The sequence below is a fragment of the Babylonia areolata genome, chromosome 9, assembly GCF_041734735.1.
Source record: "Babylonia areolata isolate BAREFJ2019XMU chromosome 9, ASM4173473v1, whole genome shotgun sequence".
NCBI lineage: Eukaryota > Metazoa > Mollusca > Gastropoda > Neogastropoda > Buccinidae > Babylonia > Babylonia areolata.
In genome coordinates this window covers 45,939,111-45,958,355 of record NC_134884.1, presented here as the reverse complement: position 1 = coordinate 45,958,355, position 19,245 = coordinate 45,939,111, and the positions used below count along the sequence as shown (strand labels likewise).

Below are 19,245 nucleotides of genomic sequence, written 5' to 3'. Positions count from 1 at the left end.
TTCAGCATTGTTCACTGCATACATCCAGGGACAAAAGATTCAGCATTGTTCACTGCATACATCCAGGGACAAATGATTCAGCATTGCTCAAATTCCAGGGGGCATCACTGATGGACATGGATTTCGCCAGACGGCAGGAGGCATGGGCATGGCAGTGAATTTCACTGCTGACATGACGTACTGTATCAACAAAGATGGTGAGTAACATGTTAGAATGCCAGGAACAGAGAACAGTCCACTGAGATGGGGTGGCGGATAATCTGACTGCTGTCCGGTATGCAGAAAGACTGCCCATTGTTATCGTTGGGAAAGATACTGACTTTCTCTTACATCACGCTAGCCCTGTGTCTCCAGACATTGCCTCAGGTCAAACATACAGTGAAAGAGAAAACAAATAATCAAATATGTAACATTCAGTGGTTGTGGCAGGTGATGCAAACTTGTTGATAGTTGTCGTTTGAACTTACAATTACAGGTTGTGTCACAACATTGTTTGGCATTGGCACAACAATAGAACACTTCTTGAGAAGAGAATCTTTCAGTAGCACGCCGTAGTGTTCCACAGCAAAGCTTCTATTGATAAAGTCATCTGTGCTGATGTTTCCTTCTAAAATGGCAGTCCTGCCAACAGATGCCATTTAAAGGGTGAAAACGCTCAAGAAATGGTTAACTGTTCATTGATTAGGTTTTGCAGGGGATAGCGCGAACGCAGTCCCCCTCACCAAAAAATTACGCACTCGAGTCACCTACATTTGAGGTGATCGCAGGGGTCAACCCGCCCGGAGTGCAATGGACAGGCCTCGCCCTGGGAGAACCCCCTTGATGATCAGGGTCTCTCCCGTGCCAGGTAAGTATGCTATCAACTGCACTCATCATGGACCCACTGATTTCAATACATCAAAATATAAAGGTTTATTTAAAGAATAAAGCAAAATGCAAAGTATTTCGATAAAATCTACACTATATAAATACTGTACTTTGAAATCTTCGTGGAATACAGATTTTTACTTTTTTCTTATATTTTCATGGCATTAGATTGACAAAAAATTCACATATTGCATAAAATTCATCAACGGTAGAATTTCAAGTCGTGCAATATATATTTTTGGAACATTTCCACGTTCCCATTTTAAGAGTTGACGAAGAAAATCTGAAAAACAAAAAGAAAAAAAAAGATGAGTTCAGTTTTCTACAAAATGAAATTGAAGGTTGTTTGGTGTTGATGATAAATCAGTCATAACCTGGATTTAAACATGAAGAAAAAGACAATGAAGAAATAGGAACAGCGTCCAGTCCACCACTGTGACTAAAAATGCAAATCAAATCCTGACAGGTGATCATTATGTTGAAGCCATTTGTTCGCAAGCAATATTTACTACTCAGGCTCAAACATGTTATTCTCTTACTCTCCTATGAACATGCTTCTTAACTGTCAAAGACAGTTGCTGTTTTTATTGTTGTCTTTTGTTTGTGTGTTTCTTTTAGTACAGCAAGCCACTTTCGAAGGTAAGTAACTCACAAATAATGAATTATTATTTCCCATTTCATGAAAACAGAAGTGAACAAATGCGACAAATTGCATGCGCCGTCTATTGAAAAGCTTTCATAAGCAACGAAAAACATCAAAATGAAATGGTGCTTCTTTCAGAAAGACATTATTTTGAATTAATTGAGGGTTTGTACCAGACCACCTTAAAATTCAAAGTGTTATGCCCGCTTAGCAAGCGCCTCCATAGCTCAGTGGTTAGAGCACTGGTCTTGTAAACCAGGGGTCGGGAGTTCGATCCTCCCTGGGGGCTGCTTTTTTTAAATTTATTTATTTAAAAAAAAATAAATTTAGTTATTTATTTTTTAAATTCTCCCTTCCTCTTTGAACACTCACTTCGCCAGTTTAAATAAAGACTACGAAGGTATCTAGCTACTCAGTGAATGCGTGACAGACGGAAAAGCAACATCATAATCTAGAGTCGTTTTCCTTTCCACTATGATGCAGTACAATTGTGAGACTGAGTGCCGTGCTGATAAACACCGTGATCTGAATTCTGATATGACATACATGAATGAACAATTTCGATCGCAGGATCCACGTGCTTCACCATTTTATCATTAACCGGCCGACTGATCATCGACATGCACCGCAGGCCGCTGCACTGTGACGTGGCGGTGACGAAAACTGACGAGCTGCCCGCCGCCGGCCGTTCTCAAAAAGAAGAAAACGGGCATAAATTAAAGAGTCTAGTGTTAAGCAGTGTCACGACGGGCTCCCGGGCCGTGTGTGTGTCAGTGTGTGTGTGTGTGTGTGTGTGTGTGTGTGTGTGTGTGCGCGCGCGCGTGCGCGCGGTGTGTGCGCGCGGTGTGTGTGTGTGTGTGTGTGTGTGTGTGTGTGTGTGTGTTTCAGTTCGCGCGCGCCGGCCGGGCGCACACTTGCACATTGTCAGTGGACCGGCAGACTGTCCAAAGTAGCATGCAGGTACAGTCGGAGGACTCAGTAGAAAGGCCTCTGAATCTCCCATGTAGCGATACTGAGTCCAGTCAGAAAATGGTGTCAGTGACCAAAGGTACCTTTTTCCGGCCGTCATGAAAAACTTCAGTCAGTATACCTACACAGTATGGCAACGAGTCCGCTCTGACTGATGGAAGTGAGGGTCCGAAAAACAACAAAAAACAAAACAACAAAAACACAGCACTAGTAGTCCGATGCAAATTAGTCAATACTGAGTCAGTCCGGAAAGGTTCAGTTCATATTATTAGCCTCGTTTTCTTTTTGTTCTTTCTCGAGTCATTTCTGAATGCGCCTTGATTTCTCTTGTCTGTGTATCTGATGGGTTTTTTTTTTTTTTTTTTTTGTCCGCCCCCCCCCTCCCCCCCCCCCCCCCCATCTCTATTTCTTTTCTCTTTTTCTTCTCAGTGACTGCTCAGTTGTCTGTCTGTCTATTTATCACTTGTTCTTCCAGTCCTCGCCGGCTGGGCTTTGTTCAAGTTCACCATTTCTTTCTTTTATCCATTTTTATTCTCAGTTTACACACACACACACTGACACTACACACACACACACACACACACACACACGGCACGGCACTAACCGGCGCGCGCGCGCACACACACACACACACGGCCGTTAAATTTTTCAGACATTGATTTGCATGATATGGCACCTCAGTCGTGTTCTGGTGCCACCTGTCCCTCCCTGGGAGTTAACAAAAGCAAACGTCAATATATGTGCTTCTGACACAACAAAACTGAGGAGAATCGTCACATATGATAGCAGCATCTGTCAGAATCAATGAATTAGAAGAAAATTTTCATTATCATTTAAAAGTTTACACTGATGGCTCGGTCCTGGATGATAGCAGTGCAGGATTTGCTTTTGTCATTCCTGACCTAAAAACAGAAAAATCATATTATTTAGGTAAGGGATATTCAATGTTTACAGCTGAATTGGTGGCCATCCTTATGGCTTAAAATCATCTTGTTGATATACCAATCATAGTAAGTAATATCCTATTTTGTGTTGATTCTCAATCTGTTTTTAAAAGTTTGCTCCTTTTTGAGAATAATCAAAGAGAAGATTTATTGTTTGAAATTCAAGTTAGGTATCTATTTCACTCCCGATTTGTGAAGGGTACAAATGTTGATTTTTGTTGGATACCATCCCACACTGGATTCCTTTATAACGACCAAGCAGACAGGGCAGCAAAATGGGAAGCAAAAATCATATAGATAGTACAAAAGTATATTGCCCATTGTCATACAAGGAAATAAGCAATATACTAGAAAGAGACTTTTATAGGTGCTTGAATTCAAGTCTAAAACCTCGGCAGTTGACTCTCTCAGACTTTGGTCCGATTCGCAGACCAATTCTGAGTTTAGCTCTCAGACTATTATCAAATTCATCATACGGACCAAGTATTGTTCTAATGTCAAGTGCATATGCTTTAGTAACCTGACAATTGAGCATATAATTTTTGACTGTAGCTAGCTTGATGAAGCCTTATGTACACGAAAGTGTCTTCAGCGGTGGCTGAGAACGTTGATGTTTTTGACTTTTTGCATTCATTATCAGTTGTTTCGCTTGTCAGTTTAACGACTTCTCTTTTACGAAGTCCTTTAAGTAATTTCCTGTAATTGTCTTAGATTTAAATTTTTTTGTTTTTTTCAAATTTCACCCACATTTCACCCTCATTTGCCCTGTTTCCAGCAACCCTCCATTCATTCACATCTCCCACCCCTTCTAACCGATAATACATTTGTATTCATAAATACTTTAACAAAATGTCTTCAATCACCGATATGTGTGATGGGACATTTAAAAAAAATTCCTCCTCCACACCGTCACACACACACACACACACACACACACACACACACACACTACACGTGACACACAGCAAGAAAGAGAGAGCAAGCCACAAGGACCGGAGAGAACGAGACTGAGCTGGAGAGAGGGACTGCAGGGCGGAGCAATTGCTGCTGTCGGACATTAATTAGTGCTACATCGGTTGTACTATCACAACGTCGGAAACATAGTATTTACGACTGGCAAAACATCAGTTGCCGGCGGGATTGTCAAAGTTGCAACACTTCAAACAAAACTCAGTTGGAACCATGCACATGGCTACATTAGAACCGTCACTCGGTCAGCGCACTTCAGACTGTCCACTGAAGCAGGGCATCGGAATCGTTAATTGCATATCGGACAACCGGCGGCACCGCGGAGTCGCAAGGCACTCAAACCTCCGTCCACAGCAAATCCCGAATACAACTTCAAACCGGCTGTTCCAGCCCATATAGCAACAATTACTACTACTGACTGCTGCTACTACTACTACTGACTACTCAATCATAAACACGGAGTTATTCAGCGCTTTCAACATTATACTGAAAACAAAACTTGAAGCGCTCAACTGGTATGCACATAACTCATTAACTGTAAATGACGAAATAGCCTAATAATCAGTTTACACTCTGGCCCTCTGTACTCTGAAGTTGAAACAGACATCATGCACCGCTCATCGTCGAACACACACACACTGATACACACACACACACACACACACACACAGCTCCATCTTAGATGAAACGCTCGGGCGGAACCGGCTGTGGTGGTCAAATATCATATTTGTATGCTTACTCATTGCTCAGTTGAACAGACGTGTTCTTTGAGAATATTTGAAAGATGCTGTAAGCAGACTGAAGATTGCCGGTTTACCCTAACCGAAATCTCGCCAGTCTGACAATTGACCTGTAACACATCTTTAAAGCTCGATGATAGTCTCTCAGTGAATCTGACCATACACTTTTTTTCTTCTTTTTTTTCCCCCCGCAGGTCAATATGCTATCCTGGGCCAGACTTTCGCGCCAGTCCGGCTGTCATTGCATGGCCTCCGCGAGAGCAAAGGAGAGCCACGGCCACTGGCATTTCCCCTGGCCGCTCTACCCTCCTCCCCTTTACAGGCCACGCTACCCTCCCCCACCCCCTCACAAACACACATTCTGACTCACTTTGTTGCAGTCCCAGTCTCGGGAAGCAGGCAACGTCAGGTCCACTGTACTGGCTTAATTTAATAACCACCACCCCAAAAACATAAACAAAACAACTGACAAACAAACAACCGTGAATAACGATAAATTCCACACTACACTTTCAGACCATCACTAATAATACAAATAGCCATATTTGCAAGCCATCGCACTCATATGGTGCAGAAATACAAAATGCTGGACGTCGTTTTTCGAAGTCCTTTCAAAGGTGCCGCCGTCAATAGCCTGTCACAGTCCGTGCTTGCATCACGTGCAACGTTTGGTTTTGCACGTGCTCTGTACGAATAACACTCCAAATGCAATAAGGGCAACACTTGCCTTTTTCTGCTTTCCACGCGTAGACCATTTCTTTACTCGTCTCCTTTCAGCCAGTTTGCTGAACTGGATGTGGACAATGTCGCCTCAGTACACTGCGATCACAACTTTTTTCACTTGCCTGTCATGTTTTGTGTCTCAGATAATAGAGGCTGCACTTGATTTATCACCTACGGCAGGCCACTGACCGGACGTCAGTTTCAGTTTCGGTTCCAAGGCGTCACAGCGTCTGGCTGGTCCATATACGCCGCACATCTGCTCTGGAAAAGAAAAAAAAGAAAAGAGAAAATCTCAAAGGCTCCGTGGCAGAACATGTCCTTCGCGAAATGAGCAGAATCGGCGAAGCGTTGTATTTCTGATCCAGTCAGTGTTCACTGAAAAGTCGTCTGGAGTTGGAGGCCCCGTTTCGGCAAGGTGTTGTGTCTTTGGTAAAGGCACAGTGCCTTCAGTTTTCCTCACTCCACCCAGATGTGAATGGGGGTACTTGACTTCGGTTGGGGAAAGTTAAAACGGCGGAAAGAGAGGATTTGGTCCCGCCATCCTATGCATTGCCCAAGAAACAATGGATACGTTCGGTCACCACGATGGTCGTAAAAATACTACGGGATGTTTTACCTCAACGTTGTCATGGACCGACTGGATAAAAGCAACAACTATTATTGCTGCTCATCGCGGTCAGAACAGTGTCACTCAGATACAATAATTCAGCTTCGTTCATATTACACTCGACTACTGAAGTACCAAAAGACTTTCTTATTTTTTTGTGATGGACTATTTTGCAACCGGTTTATGCAAAGCTCAGGTATCTACTTTTATTGATCTATTTTTTATTTTACACAGGAGGAATCGTGTAGCGTTTATGAATAAGTTCAGCCATGACACTTTTGCAGACATCATGAAACTGAAACTTTGCAACTGACTGATGTTGTCTTCTTCCACCTCGACCCTTCTGCCATCAGATGTTTCCCCAGCCTTCCATATACATGACAAAGACAAGCTCAGCATTCAAACTTCTTACAAATCTGTCCAGCTCATCGCCACAGCAGAAAACACGTACTTGTCGTGCTGTTCATTTTTTTTTCTTGTTCCTTTTGCGGCATGGTGCGAGGGTTTGACTGATCACCTCACAGCTTTAACCTAATCCTTCTGTTTCCGTTTATTATTTTTTTCATCATGCAAGAATAACAAGTCTAAAACTTTCCGCTCGTGATCTGCATTTACAAAGACCAAAGTTTTGATTGCGTCAACCCGCTCAGCTCTCCATCCGACACAATGTGGTACGTCACACTTACGTCAATGTTAGTGAGTAGTAATTGGGTACCCCCTCCCCACGACCCATTCTCACTGTTGTTCTGAAAGTGGAGTCTGATGGCAACGAGACCCTGGAGTAACAACGTCTTTTTTCCCCCTTTTTGTCCCATTCCCATCACTGCTTTGTTACAGTTACTTGATGTGGGAATTTGCACTGAAGGGCCAAGCAGTGAATCTCATGCACGTGTGTGTGTGTGTGTGTGTGTGTTGATGCAAATGTAACAAATGCACGCTGTGCATTTTCACTGTTATGACGTTTTAAAAGGTGAAAATTACTTAAAAAGGTGAACACACACATGCAAACACACAACAGCAAACTTACATCGTTGATATATATGTATGTATATATATATATATATAGAGAGAGAGAGAGAGAATCTTTTTTAACATCGATCGTTCTTCTCATGAAAGGGAAAATGGGGTGTGGGGAAGAGGGGACCAGGGGGTGGGTGTGTGGGTGTGGGGGTGCGGGGATGGGGCAGGAGGCAGACGGAGGAATGCTGCCGAGGCCATGGAGGTGGGGGTATATGTGTGAAGTGTGGTGGGGGTGGGGGTGAGAGGGAGGGTATGTGAAAGAGGCCTGCTGCAAGTTGAGAATCTGCCGTTTCTGCAAAGATGTAAGGAAGGATGGGGAAACAAGCTACATGTGCGATAAATGCTGACAGCTGGGGAAACTGTCAGAGTTACTTCCATGCTGAAAGCAGTTCTGGACAGTGGTGAATATAAATGGTTTTTATCATTGACGGCAAAGGGTGGAATCTGGTAGTCGTTATGAATGGCTGCTGACACCAACCACCACAGGAAAGTCGTGAGATACTGTGTGAGGGTCTGAAATTCATTGTGGTTTTATTTTCTGACAAACTTTTTTTCTCTATACACACACACACACACATTCATACCCACACATACACCAATGTGTTAGTAACAACACAAATCTATGATGTTTCTGACAAACTTTTTTTCTGCGCACATACACACACAAATGTACATGTTCACTTGCAGACACACCTGACAGTAACAGTAATGAGAAAGTTATATTGTTTGATAATTCTTTAATAATCGCATCACATTTTACAAATGTTATTCTCAAAATAAATACTGTAAACTTAAAAACGGATCAAGTAACCAACAGTTTTGGAAACCTTTTCACTGTGTGTGTGTGTGTGTGTGTGTGCACGTGTATGTGTACAGGTGTGCATGTGTGTTGGTGACAGATTCAGAAAGGAGTAAAATATAGAAACTTGACAAAAAAGACAGAGAGACACAGAAAATGAATCTTTTGTTACTGATAAGCAAGATTTGTGTTATGTAAACATGATCTTACTGCTTCTGTCACTTGAAAGCAAGCAGACATCCCAGCGTATGTTTCTTAAAGAGACACAACAAAATTCACCACTGCCTGCGAGTGTTACAAAATTTAGCATTTACAAAATTTGCTATCACCTGCATATACTGAAAAAAAACAACAAAACCACCAATATCTGCAAATATTACAGAAGTAAATCACCAATATCTGCAGGTACTAGAAAAGGCACCCAAACTAGCAAGCAAGGTCCTTGTCATCACAAATTATTACCCAGTTTCAAAATGACTTTTTTAGCATACACTAACACACACACACACAAAGTCATTGTTCTAATGGCCTTCCCACTGGAGAAGGATTTGATTTTTATTCAAACATCATTCACAGTGCAATGGAATCTGACAGCCTACTTGTGTACAGGGTCTTTGGCAGAATCAAACCCACACCCTCTACTCTACATCTTCCAGGCTGTGACTGTCGTTCAGTTCTTCTGCCCACAAGTGGAATGGTGGCCTGGTGGTAACGTGTCCACTGAAGAAGCGAGAGAATCTGAAGATGCGGGATCCAGTCCCACACTCACTTGTACTTTCCCCCAGTGCCCTGACCCTAAGTGGTGGTCTGGACACAAGGTTCTCTGAAGAGACCATAAACTAAGTCCCATGTGTAGCATCCACTTAGTGCACATGAAAAAAACATCAACCCACGGCAACAAAAGGGTTATGCCCAGTAAAATTCTAAAGAAAAGTCCACTTTGACAGAAACGCAAATACAGCTGCACGCAGAGAGAAGAAAATGGTGGTGCCGCACTGTGGCCACACATTCATCCCAGGAGGAGAAGCCCAAATTTCACAAAGAGAAATCTGAAGTGACAAAGAGTAATACAGTTTCAGTTTCTGAAGGAGGCATCACTACGTTCAGACAAATCCGTATCACTACACCACATCTGCTAGGATGATGCCTGACCAGCAGCATAACCCAACACACTTTGTCAGGCCTTGTGTGCATGCATATATATCTGTGTACATATCAGAGATCAGAGTGGATTTCTTGAACTGATTTTTGCCATGGGACAAGGTTCTTTTTCAGTGCATCGATTACGTGCTGCGCACAGAACCTCGGTTTATCATGTCATCTGATTTTCCACTCAAACATAGCAGAAAGGGCGAGACCAGGATTCAAACCCAGACCGTCGTGGACACTTCCTGGCAGATAAGTGGTGAAAGCATTATTCAAACCCAGACCGTCGTGGACACTATCCTGGTAGATAAGTGGTGAAAGCATTATTCAAACCCAGACCGTCGTGGACACTTCCTGGCAGATAAGTGGTGAAAGCATTATTCAAACCCAGACCGTCGTGGACACTGTCCTGGTAGATAAGTGGTGAAAGCATTATTCAAACCCAGACCGTCGTGGACACTTCCTGGCAGAAAAGTGGTGAAAGCAATTTGCCACAATACAGTTCTCCCCTTGCTCTTCACATCTGGCGCAGAGGCTGCAGTCCCACCATCCGCATCCCGTTGGACAGAACTTGCCGAGCACTGTCAAACACCAACAGTCTGGCCTGGAACACACACACACACACACCTTTGTCCAGTCACCATCTACCTTTGTCCAGTCACCGTCTACCTTTGTTCACTATCTGTCCACCTTTGTTCAGTCATTATCTACCTTTGTCCAGTCACCATCTACCTTTGTTCACTATCTGTCCACCTTTGTCCAGTCACTATCTACCTTTGTTCACTATATGTCCACCTTTGTTCAGTCATTATCTACCTTTGTTCAGTCATTATCTACCTTTGTCCAGTCACCATCTACCTTTGTCCAGTCTCTGTCCACCTTTGTTCAGTCATCATCTACCTTTGTTCAGTCACTGACTTTGTTTGGCAACTATCTATCTTTGTTCAGTCACTGTCTATCTTTCTTTAGTTTCTGACGTACCTTTGTTTAGTTTCTAACTACCTCAGATCAGTCACTGTAAACCCTTGTTTAGTTGTAGCACCTTCATTTAATCACTACCTTTGTTTCGTCACAATCTTAGTCATTATCTACCTTCGTTAAATCACCATCTTCCTTTGTCTAGTCTCTGTCTAGCAGTGCTTAATCACCATCTACCTTTGTTTAGTTTCCATCCACCTTGGTTAAATCACCATCTACCTTTGTTTAGTCTCTATCTACCTTGGTTAAATCACCATCTACCTTTGTTTAGTCTCTATCTACCTTGGTTAAATCACCATCTACCTTTGTTTAGTCTCTATCTACCTTGGTTAAATCACCATCTACCTTTGTTTAGTCTCTATCTACCTTGGTTAAATCACCATCTACCTTTGTTTAGTCTCTATCTACCTTGGTTAAATCACCATCTACCTTTGTTTAGTCCCTATCTCCCTTTGTTTAGTCTTTTGACCCATTGTTCACAAGTGGCCAGGCTTTGAGAACCTGTTTCGGCAGTGATGTTGTGTCTTTGGGAAAGGAGCTTTACTCAATTTTTCCTCATTCCAACCTGGTGCGAAAGGGAACCTGACTTTGGTCAGGGAAGGAGAAGACTGGGGCCCTGCTTTCTAATGCCAAGCCCTGGACACACAGTGGGTTGGAATTGACTGCCTTCAGTGCTGTAAGAGGCTGTGAAACATTTAAGCTTTGCTTAGTCATTATCTACTGGAGAAGGTAAACAGTGCAAAATTCTACACATTTTAGCAATGAAGGTATCCTGAAGCCAACAGATGAAAAAGAGTGTCTTTCAGTATCTGAGATCGTGATGTTCCAACCGAAAAAGTTTATAAAAAAAACAAAAAAACTCAAAAGTAGGAGATGGTAGTCTAGTATAATCACCTATTCTGGAGCAGTCCATGGAAGAATATCACAACATGATTTCTCACTTTGGCTAAAGGAGAAAAATACCAACCCATTGATTCTGTGCATGTTCTCACTCACAAAATGGATACTCTGGGTGTCATACAGTGCCACAATGTCTGTACACTTTTGGATGGCTTGGGTAAAGAGCAATAATTCACTATATCCTCCACTGATGATCCACTGCCTAATATATCCTAAATGTGAGGATACTGCATTGGAACTTGTGCACAGCAAATCAATAAATCATTAATCTACCCATCCAGCTGTCCATCTTATAAATGTTTGATCGACCTGTCTGTTCGCCTGCCAGCCTGCCTGTCTGTCTGTCTGTCAAAATAAAGTACATGTAATAAATGAAAAATAACAGCAACCCCACAACACAAATGAATATATTATCACAAATCAACAAAATGTAAAAAGGATTATCCATATACATCACAAATAAAGAAAATGAATAAAAAATATCATCCATATATCTTCTTCTTCTGCGTTCGTGGGCTGCAACTCCCACATTCACTCTGATGTACACGAGTGGGCTTTTACATGTATGACCGTTTTTACCCCGCCATGTAGGCAACCATACTCCGCTTTCGGGGGTGGGGGGTAGGTGTATGCTGGATATATTCTTGTTTCCATAACCCACCAAACACTGACATAGATTTCAGGATCTTTAACGTGTGTATTTGATCTTCTGCTTGCGTATACACATGAAGGGGGTTCAGGCACTGGCAGGTCTGCACATATGTTGACCTGGGAGATTGGAAAAATCTCCACCCTTTACCCACCAGGCACCGTCACCGAGATTCGAACCCAGGACCCTCAGATTGAAAGTCCAACACTTTAACCACTCGACTATTGTGCCTGTCATATCCATATATGAATAATAAATGATAGTAAAATAAATACACTTGCTTGCAGAAAGAAAGAGGCTGGCACTGCACTCTGCAAAGGGACAGCACTCTATAAAGAGACAACACCCAGAATTTCACACAGAGAAATCTACCGTGGTAAAAAGTAACACAATGCAATACTATAAATCAATGAATATTTCCAACACACGAATCAGAACTAAACAGCGGGGTCAAGGAGGAGGCATGCCTCACCTGAGCAATGGCCACAGGTTCTCCTTTTACAGGTAGAGTGGAGTAGGCCGAGTTGACCAGGTGACTGCAACAAATGACCACATCTCAAAACCTTTCTATGAATTCATACAGACAAATACAATATCATGCACCATGAACTCAAAACGTAAAACAGGACAATAAATCAAAAGGTGGGTGGACACATGAACCATGACAGCTCCCAATGGTGCTATTTTCCTTTTTGTTCAAATACTTCCGACCCCCACCCTTTTTTGGTTGTTGTTGTTGGTGTTATTTTCATGTAGAAATATTCAATTCTTGTCCTTGAACCAAACATTCAGGTTATAAAAATCAAGGCTGATGCTTTTACTATCTGAATGTAAAAATATTCAATACTTCTGCATGTACTAAACATTCAGGTCAAAAATCTTTTGCACAGACACTTTTACAATATTTTGAATAATTACAACAACACCAACAAAAAAATTGTCATATGGCTTCCAAGGGGACAGCACGATCCCGTCTTTTAGTCCCATGGAATGTATCTTATGTATCTTATGGAACATGGCAGGTCTTCTTCTTCTTCTTCTGCGTTCACTCATATGCATACGAGTGGGCTTTTACGTGTATGACCGTTTTTACCCCGCCATGTAGGCAGCCATACTCCGTTTTCGGGGGTGTGCATGCTGGGTACGTTCTTGTTTCTATAACCCACCAAACGCTGACATGGATTACAGGATCTTTAACGTAAGTATTTGATCTTCTGCTTGCATATACACATGAAGGGGGTTCAGGCACTAGCAGGTCTGCACATATGTTGACCTGGGAGATCGTAAAAATCTCCACCCTTAACCCACCAGGCGCCGTCACCGTGATTCAAACCCGGGACCCTCAGATTGACAGTCCAACGCTTTAACCACTCGGCTATTGCGCCCGTGGAACATGGCAGGTCATTGTCTGGTGTTCCAGCCACAGTGATCAAGACACAGATGGAAAGAAGAGCCACCCTGGCAAAGCGGCTGGCGTGACAGACTGATGGCTGGAGGGACACAGGTTCAAACCCCATCACAGGTGAGTTTTTGTGGCTAGTAGCCAGCAGAGAAAACTATGGGCTCTAATGGGAAAACTGAGACCACACAGTCGAGGGTCATCCACTTGCGTCTTTGGAGGTGTCGCTCCGATTTTCAGACCAACACAGCAGGTGTCTGTACCTCTCAGGCTGGATGATGCCAGGATCTTTCGTGAGAACACAACCTTGTCAAGCAGTCCCAAACCTAACCAGAACCCCACAGCAGCATCTACGTCATAACCAACATCGTTCATCGTCATCAAAATACAGTAAAAAAAAAAAAAAGTCCCAAAGCCTGGGACACACACACACACAGACACACACACAGCCATAGGCACACCAACACAGACACACAGAGACACACACACCGACACACACACACACAGACACACACACACACAGACACACATAAGGAAAAGTCGAACATCAAAAGAAATCTGACCTCAGTTTCAGGAGATACTGCACCACATGGCACGGTTCCAGGCTGGTCAAGGTCTCTTCCACAAGCTCTGGATACCTGTACATCACAAACAATGTACCTGTACATCACAAACAATGTACCTGTACATCACAAACAATGAGCAGCCGTTCTCCATGTAAGTTCTAAGTACTGACATACCACCACTACTACTACTACTACTACTACTGCTGCTACTAATGACAATAATAATACTACCAAGACATTCAATAATAATATTAACAATAATAACAATGATAATAAGAATAATGATGATAACAACAACAATAACAATAACAACGACAACAATAACAATAATTGAGCTAGTCACAAAAATCAAGAACACAAGTCACTACAATCAAAGACTTTTAAGCAATATGTGCCAGTGACAAAGTACACACACACACACACACACACACACACACACACACACCATACAAAATATCCAGTCCAGACCACCCAGTCATACATGACCACAACTCATGAGATATCTCTATACATATGCTCCTGACACTGGCAAAAATCAATAAAAGGGAATGTATTGACACAATACAATGTTTAATATATTTATTGCTCTGGATATTTATGAAAACAAAGAACACTTTGTCTTCAACCTGTGAATATCTGAATACACAAAAGAAGACTTTTCTTAAACATTGAATATCCGTCACACATCTCAGCATTATACAGAAATTTTCAGGCAACTCAATATTGCTTTTGATTCAGACTTTTAAAAAAGGTTGAAAGTTTCAAGGACTTTTACAGCCATGAGGGCAGTGAATTCATGTCCACTGTGTCCAGGGCTTGGCACAGGAAGGCAGTGAATTCATGTCCACTGTGTCCAGGGCTTGGCACAGGAAGGCAGTGAATTCATGTCCACTGTGTCCAGGGCTCAGCATAGGAAGGCAGTGAATTCATGTCCACTGTGTCCAGGGCTCAGCATAGGAAGGCAGTGAATTCATGTCCACTGTGTCCAGGGCTCGGCACAGGAAGGCAGTGAATTCATGTCCACTGTGTCCAGGGCTCGGCACAGGAAGGCAGGGAATTCATATCCACTGTGTTAAGGGCTCAGCACAGGAAAGCAGTGAATTCATATCCAGTGTGTTAAGGGATCGGCACAGGAAGGCAGGGAATTCATTTCCACTGTGTCCAGGGCTTGGCATCGGAAGGCAGTGAATTCATATCCAGTGTCCAGGGCTCGGCATCGGAAGGCAGGGCACAATCCTCTCCTGCTGACACTTCAACCTTCCGCAACCAAGTCAGGTACCCATTCACACCTGCATTGAGTGAGGAAAAACAGAGTAAAGTGCCTATCCAAAGAACATAACAAACAGGGCCTGAACCCCAGTCACTGGTGAACACTGGATCAGAAGGCTATGGGACCTTTAACCTTTAACTGTAGCAACATACAGAAGTGATTGTGTCACAGTGCCAACCTTGCCATTGTCGTCATCAGCTGGTGAACGGCATCACACTGTAAACACCTCACGTCCACGCTGTCTGTCTTTTCCACATCACAGGATGACAGCAAGCTGCACACACACACACACACACACACACACACACACACAAACTCTCATACACGCGCACACACACACACACACACATACACGCGCACACACACACACACAAACACACATAGCTGTCAAAAAAGCCAGCTTTATGATACAAACATGTGTTAGGGAGCAACTTCACCAAAGTTGTTTCAAGACAGAAAGACATAGGGTGTAAGCACGCACTTGCATACACACACACATACATCCAAACAGAAACATGTAACAACTGACAAAAGACTCGCACGCACACATGTGCACAAACACACACGCATGCACCGGGAAGTGCTAACAAACACCACTGTCTAATCAAGTAAAAAAACAACAACAACAAACCAAAAACACAAAAACAAACAACACCAAGTTACATCAACTCATCCACATTTCCCATCTAACCACAGATACCCTGAAAAAACATTGACTGTCCATTCCTATCTTACTACACATACCCTGAAAAGACATTAACTGTCCATTTCCATCTAACTACACATACCCAAGATCAGCGTGTACAGAGCTGTTGTACTGCCCACCCTGTTGTATGGCTCCGAAACCTGGGTCACCTACCGGCACCACATACGACTACTTGATCGCTTCCACCAGCGCTGCCTTCGCACCATCCTCAGCATCCACTGGAGTGACTACATCACAAATGTCGAGGTCCTGGAGCAGGCAAAGACTATCAGCATCGAGGCAGTGCTGCTAAAGACCCAGCTACGTTGGGCAGGGCACGTGTCCAGGATGGAGGACCACCGCCTGCCCAAGATCGCGCTGTATGGCGAACTGTCCACTGGCCACCGTGACAGAGGAGCACCCAAGAAGAGATACAAAGACTCCTTGAAGAAAGCTCTCGGTGCCTGTCACATTGACCATCGCCAGTGGTCCGCAGTAGCCGCTGATCGAGAGACCTGGCGACGCACCATCCACCAAGCTGTCTCCTCCTTCGAAAACAACCGCAGGGCCAGCCTTGAGGACAAACGCAGAAGGAGGAAGAACCACGACGCTGCAGCCGCGAACCCAGACCAGACTTTCCCTTGCAACCGCTGCGGCCGACTCTGCTTTTCCCGCATTGGCCTTGTCAGCCATGAGCGTGCCTGCATCAGACGTGGACAACGCCCTTCCTAGATCTTCGTCAGCGAAGCCAGGCCATGAAACACATACCCTGATACAACACTCTCCATTTCCATCTAACTACACATACCCTGATGCAACACTGTCCATTTCCATTTTACTACACAACATACCCTGATGCAACACTAACCATTTCCATCTATACACATACCCTGATACAACACTGTCCATTTCCATCTAACTATATATACCCTGATACAACACTGTCCATTTCCATCTAACTACACATACCCTGATACAACACTGTCCATTTCCATCTATACACATACCCTGATACAACACTGTCCATTTCCATCATACTACACATACCCTGATACAACACTGTCCACTTCCATCTAACTACATATACACTGATACAACACTGTCCATTTCCATTTAATTACATATACCCTGATACAACACTGTCCATTTTCATCTAACTACACATACCCTGATACAACACTGTCCATTTCCATCTAACTACACATACCCTGATACAACACTAACCATTTCCATCTATACACATACCCTGATACAACACTGTCCATTTCCATCTAACTATATATACCCTGATATAACAATGTCCATTTCCATCTTACTACAAATACCCTGATACAACACTGTCCATTTCCATCTAACTATATATACCCTGATACAACACTGTCCATTTCCATCTAACTACACATACCCTGATACAACACTAACCATTTCCATCTATACACATACCCTGATACAACACTGTCCATTTCCATCTAACTACACATACCCTGATACAACACTGTCCATTTCCATCTAACTACACATACCCTGATACAACACTGTCCATTTCCATCTAACTACATATACCCTGATACAACACTGTCCATTTCCATCTAACTACATATACCCTGATACAACACTATTTCCATCTATACACATACCCTGATACAACACTGTCCATTTCCATCTTACTACACATACCCTGATACAACACTGACCAATCCCATCTAACTACATGTACCCTGATACAACACTGTCCATTTCCATCTAACTACATATACCCTGATACAACACTGTCCATTTCCATCTAACTACATATACCCTGATACAACACTGTCCATTTCCATCTAACTACACATACCCTGATACAACACTATTTCCATCTTGCTACACGTACCCTGATACAACACTGTCCATTTCCATCTAACTACATATACCCTGATACAACGCTGTTCATTTCCATCTTACTCCACAGAATTATGCCAGACACAACCCTTTTGTTGCTGTGGGTTCTTTTATGTGCGCTAAGTACATGCTGCACACTGGACCTCGGTTTATCACCTCATCTGAATGACTAGCGTCCAGAGCACCACTTAAGGTCTAGTGGAGAGGGAGAAAATATTGGCGACTGAGCTGTGATTCGAGCCAGCGTGCTCAGATTCTCTCGCTTCCTAGACAGACGCATTACCTCTATTTTTATTTGTATTTGTATTTCTTTTTATCACAACAGATTTCTCTGTGTGAAATTCGGGCTGCTCTCCCCAGGGAGAGTGCGTCACTACAATGAGAGCACCACCATGTTTTTTTTCTCTGCGTGCAGTTTTATTTGTTTTTCCTACTGAAGTGGATTTTTCTACAGAATTTTGCCAGGGACAACCCTTTTGTTGCTGTGGGTTCTTTTACGTGCGCTAAGTGCATGCTGCACACAGAACCTTGGTTTATCACCTTATCTGAATGACTTGTGTCAGACCACCACTCAAGGTCTAGTGGAAAGGGAGAAAATAATGGCGACTGGGCCATGAATCGAACCAGCGCGCTCAGATTCTCTCGCTTCCTAGACAGACGCGTTACCTCTAGGCCATCACTCCACTCATGTCCTTGAACCAAACATTCAGGTTATAAAACTTCTGCACTTTTTCTGCATGAATATGGCAAGGAAGTCTGTGGCGGCTGTAAACTCCCTAGTGTGGAATGGGTTAACAATCGCACTTTACCTGCAGAGCCGAGCATGAGCGTACTGAAGGAACACGCCCGAATCTGCAGAGAAACTCAGCATCCGGTCCCAGGAAAACGTGTAGTTGTTCTGCCGCCGACCCTTCAAGTCCTGAACGATGACGGCGCTCACCGCTAACTTGTCCGCTATTTCATCCAGCTCCTGTGTCCGTGTGGCTGGAAATTCAGGTATTTGCCTTCTGTGAATCTTTCATTTTTGTTATGTTGTGATGTCTTTATTAATTGTTTATTTCTTTAATTATTTAATTACTATTTCATCCAGCTCCTGTGTCCGTGTGGCTGGATATTCAGTTGTTTGCCTTCTGTGAATCTTTTATGAAAAAAACAACAAACGCAAACACATTCTAATGTCTTTACTTATTTGTTTGCTTATTTCATTACTTTTTTATTTTACTTTTCAATCTTCAACTGATATGCCGTACGACCACTGTGTCCCCACAGTTTCTATTCCATCATTCCCAAGTCATTCCATAACACGACAGAGTGAAGCATCATGCAAGCAGGGCAATTATCATTTCATCACTTCATATGTATCTGCAGGACAATTATCATTTCATCACTTCATATGTATCTGCAGGGCAATTATCATTTCATCACTTCATATGTATCTGCAGGGCAATTATCATTTCATCACTTCATATGTATCTGTAGGGCAATTATCA

At 43.0% G+C, this 19,245-nt stretch overlaps 1 protein-coding gene and 2 non-coding genes across 3 annotated transcripts in view; 1 reads left to right on the top strand and 2 right to left on the bottom strand.

Annotated features, from left to right (window-relative positions):
- Positions 1-691: 691 nt before the first annotated feature.
- LOC143286197 (U1 spliceosomal RNA) lies at positions 692-855 on the bottom strand. The gene has a single exon (XR_013055763.1). It is a non-coding gene; the product is annotated as a U1 spliceosomal RNA (small nuclear RNA).
- Positions 856-1,726: 871 nt separating this feature from the next.
- On the top strand, positions 1,727-1,799 carry Trnat-ugu (transfer RNA threonine (anticodon UGU)). Its single transcript has one exon. It is a non-coding gene; the product is annotated as a tRNA-Thr (tRNA).
- A 7,750-nt stretch (positions 1,800-9,549) lies between these two features.
- The window catches only part of LOC143285654 (putative arginine--tRNA ligase, mitochondrial), a 34,392-nt gene continuing 24,696 nt past the window's right edge, over positions 9,550-19,245 (bottom strand). The window contains exons 15-19 of the mRNA XM_076593051.1: positions 18,565-18,739; positions 15,368-15,463; positions 13,917-13,991; positions 12,427-12,490; positions 9,550-10,031 (exon numbers count right to left, since the gene is read on the bottom strand). Of these exons, the coding sequence (XP_076449166.1) occupies positions 9,945-10,031; positions 12,427-12,490; positions 13,917-13,991; positions 15,368-15,463; positions 18,565-18,739 (497 nt within the window). The 3' untranslated portion in view covers positions 9,550-9,944. The remainder of the gene's footprint in view (positions 10,032-12,426; positions 12,491-13,916; positions 13,992-15,367; positions 15,464-18,564; positions 18,740-19,245) is intronic.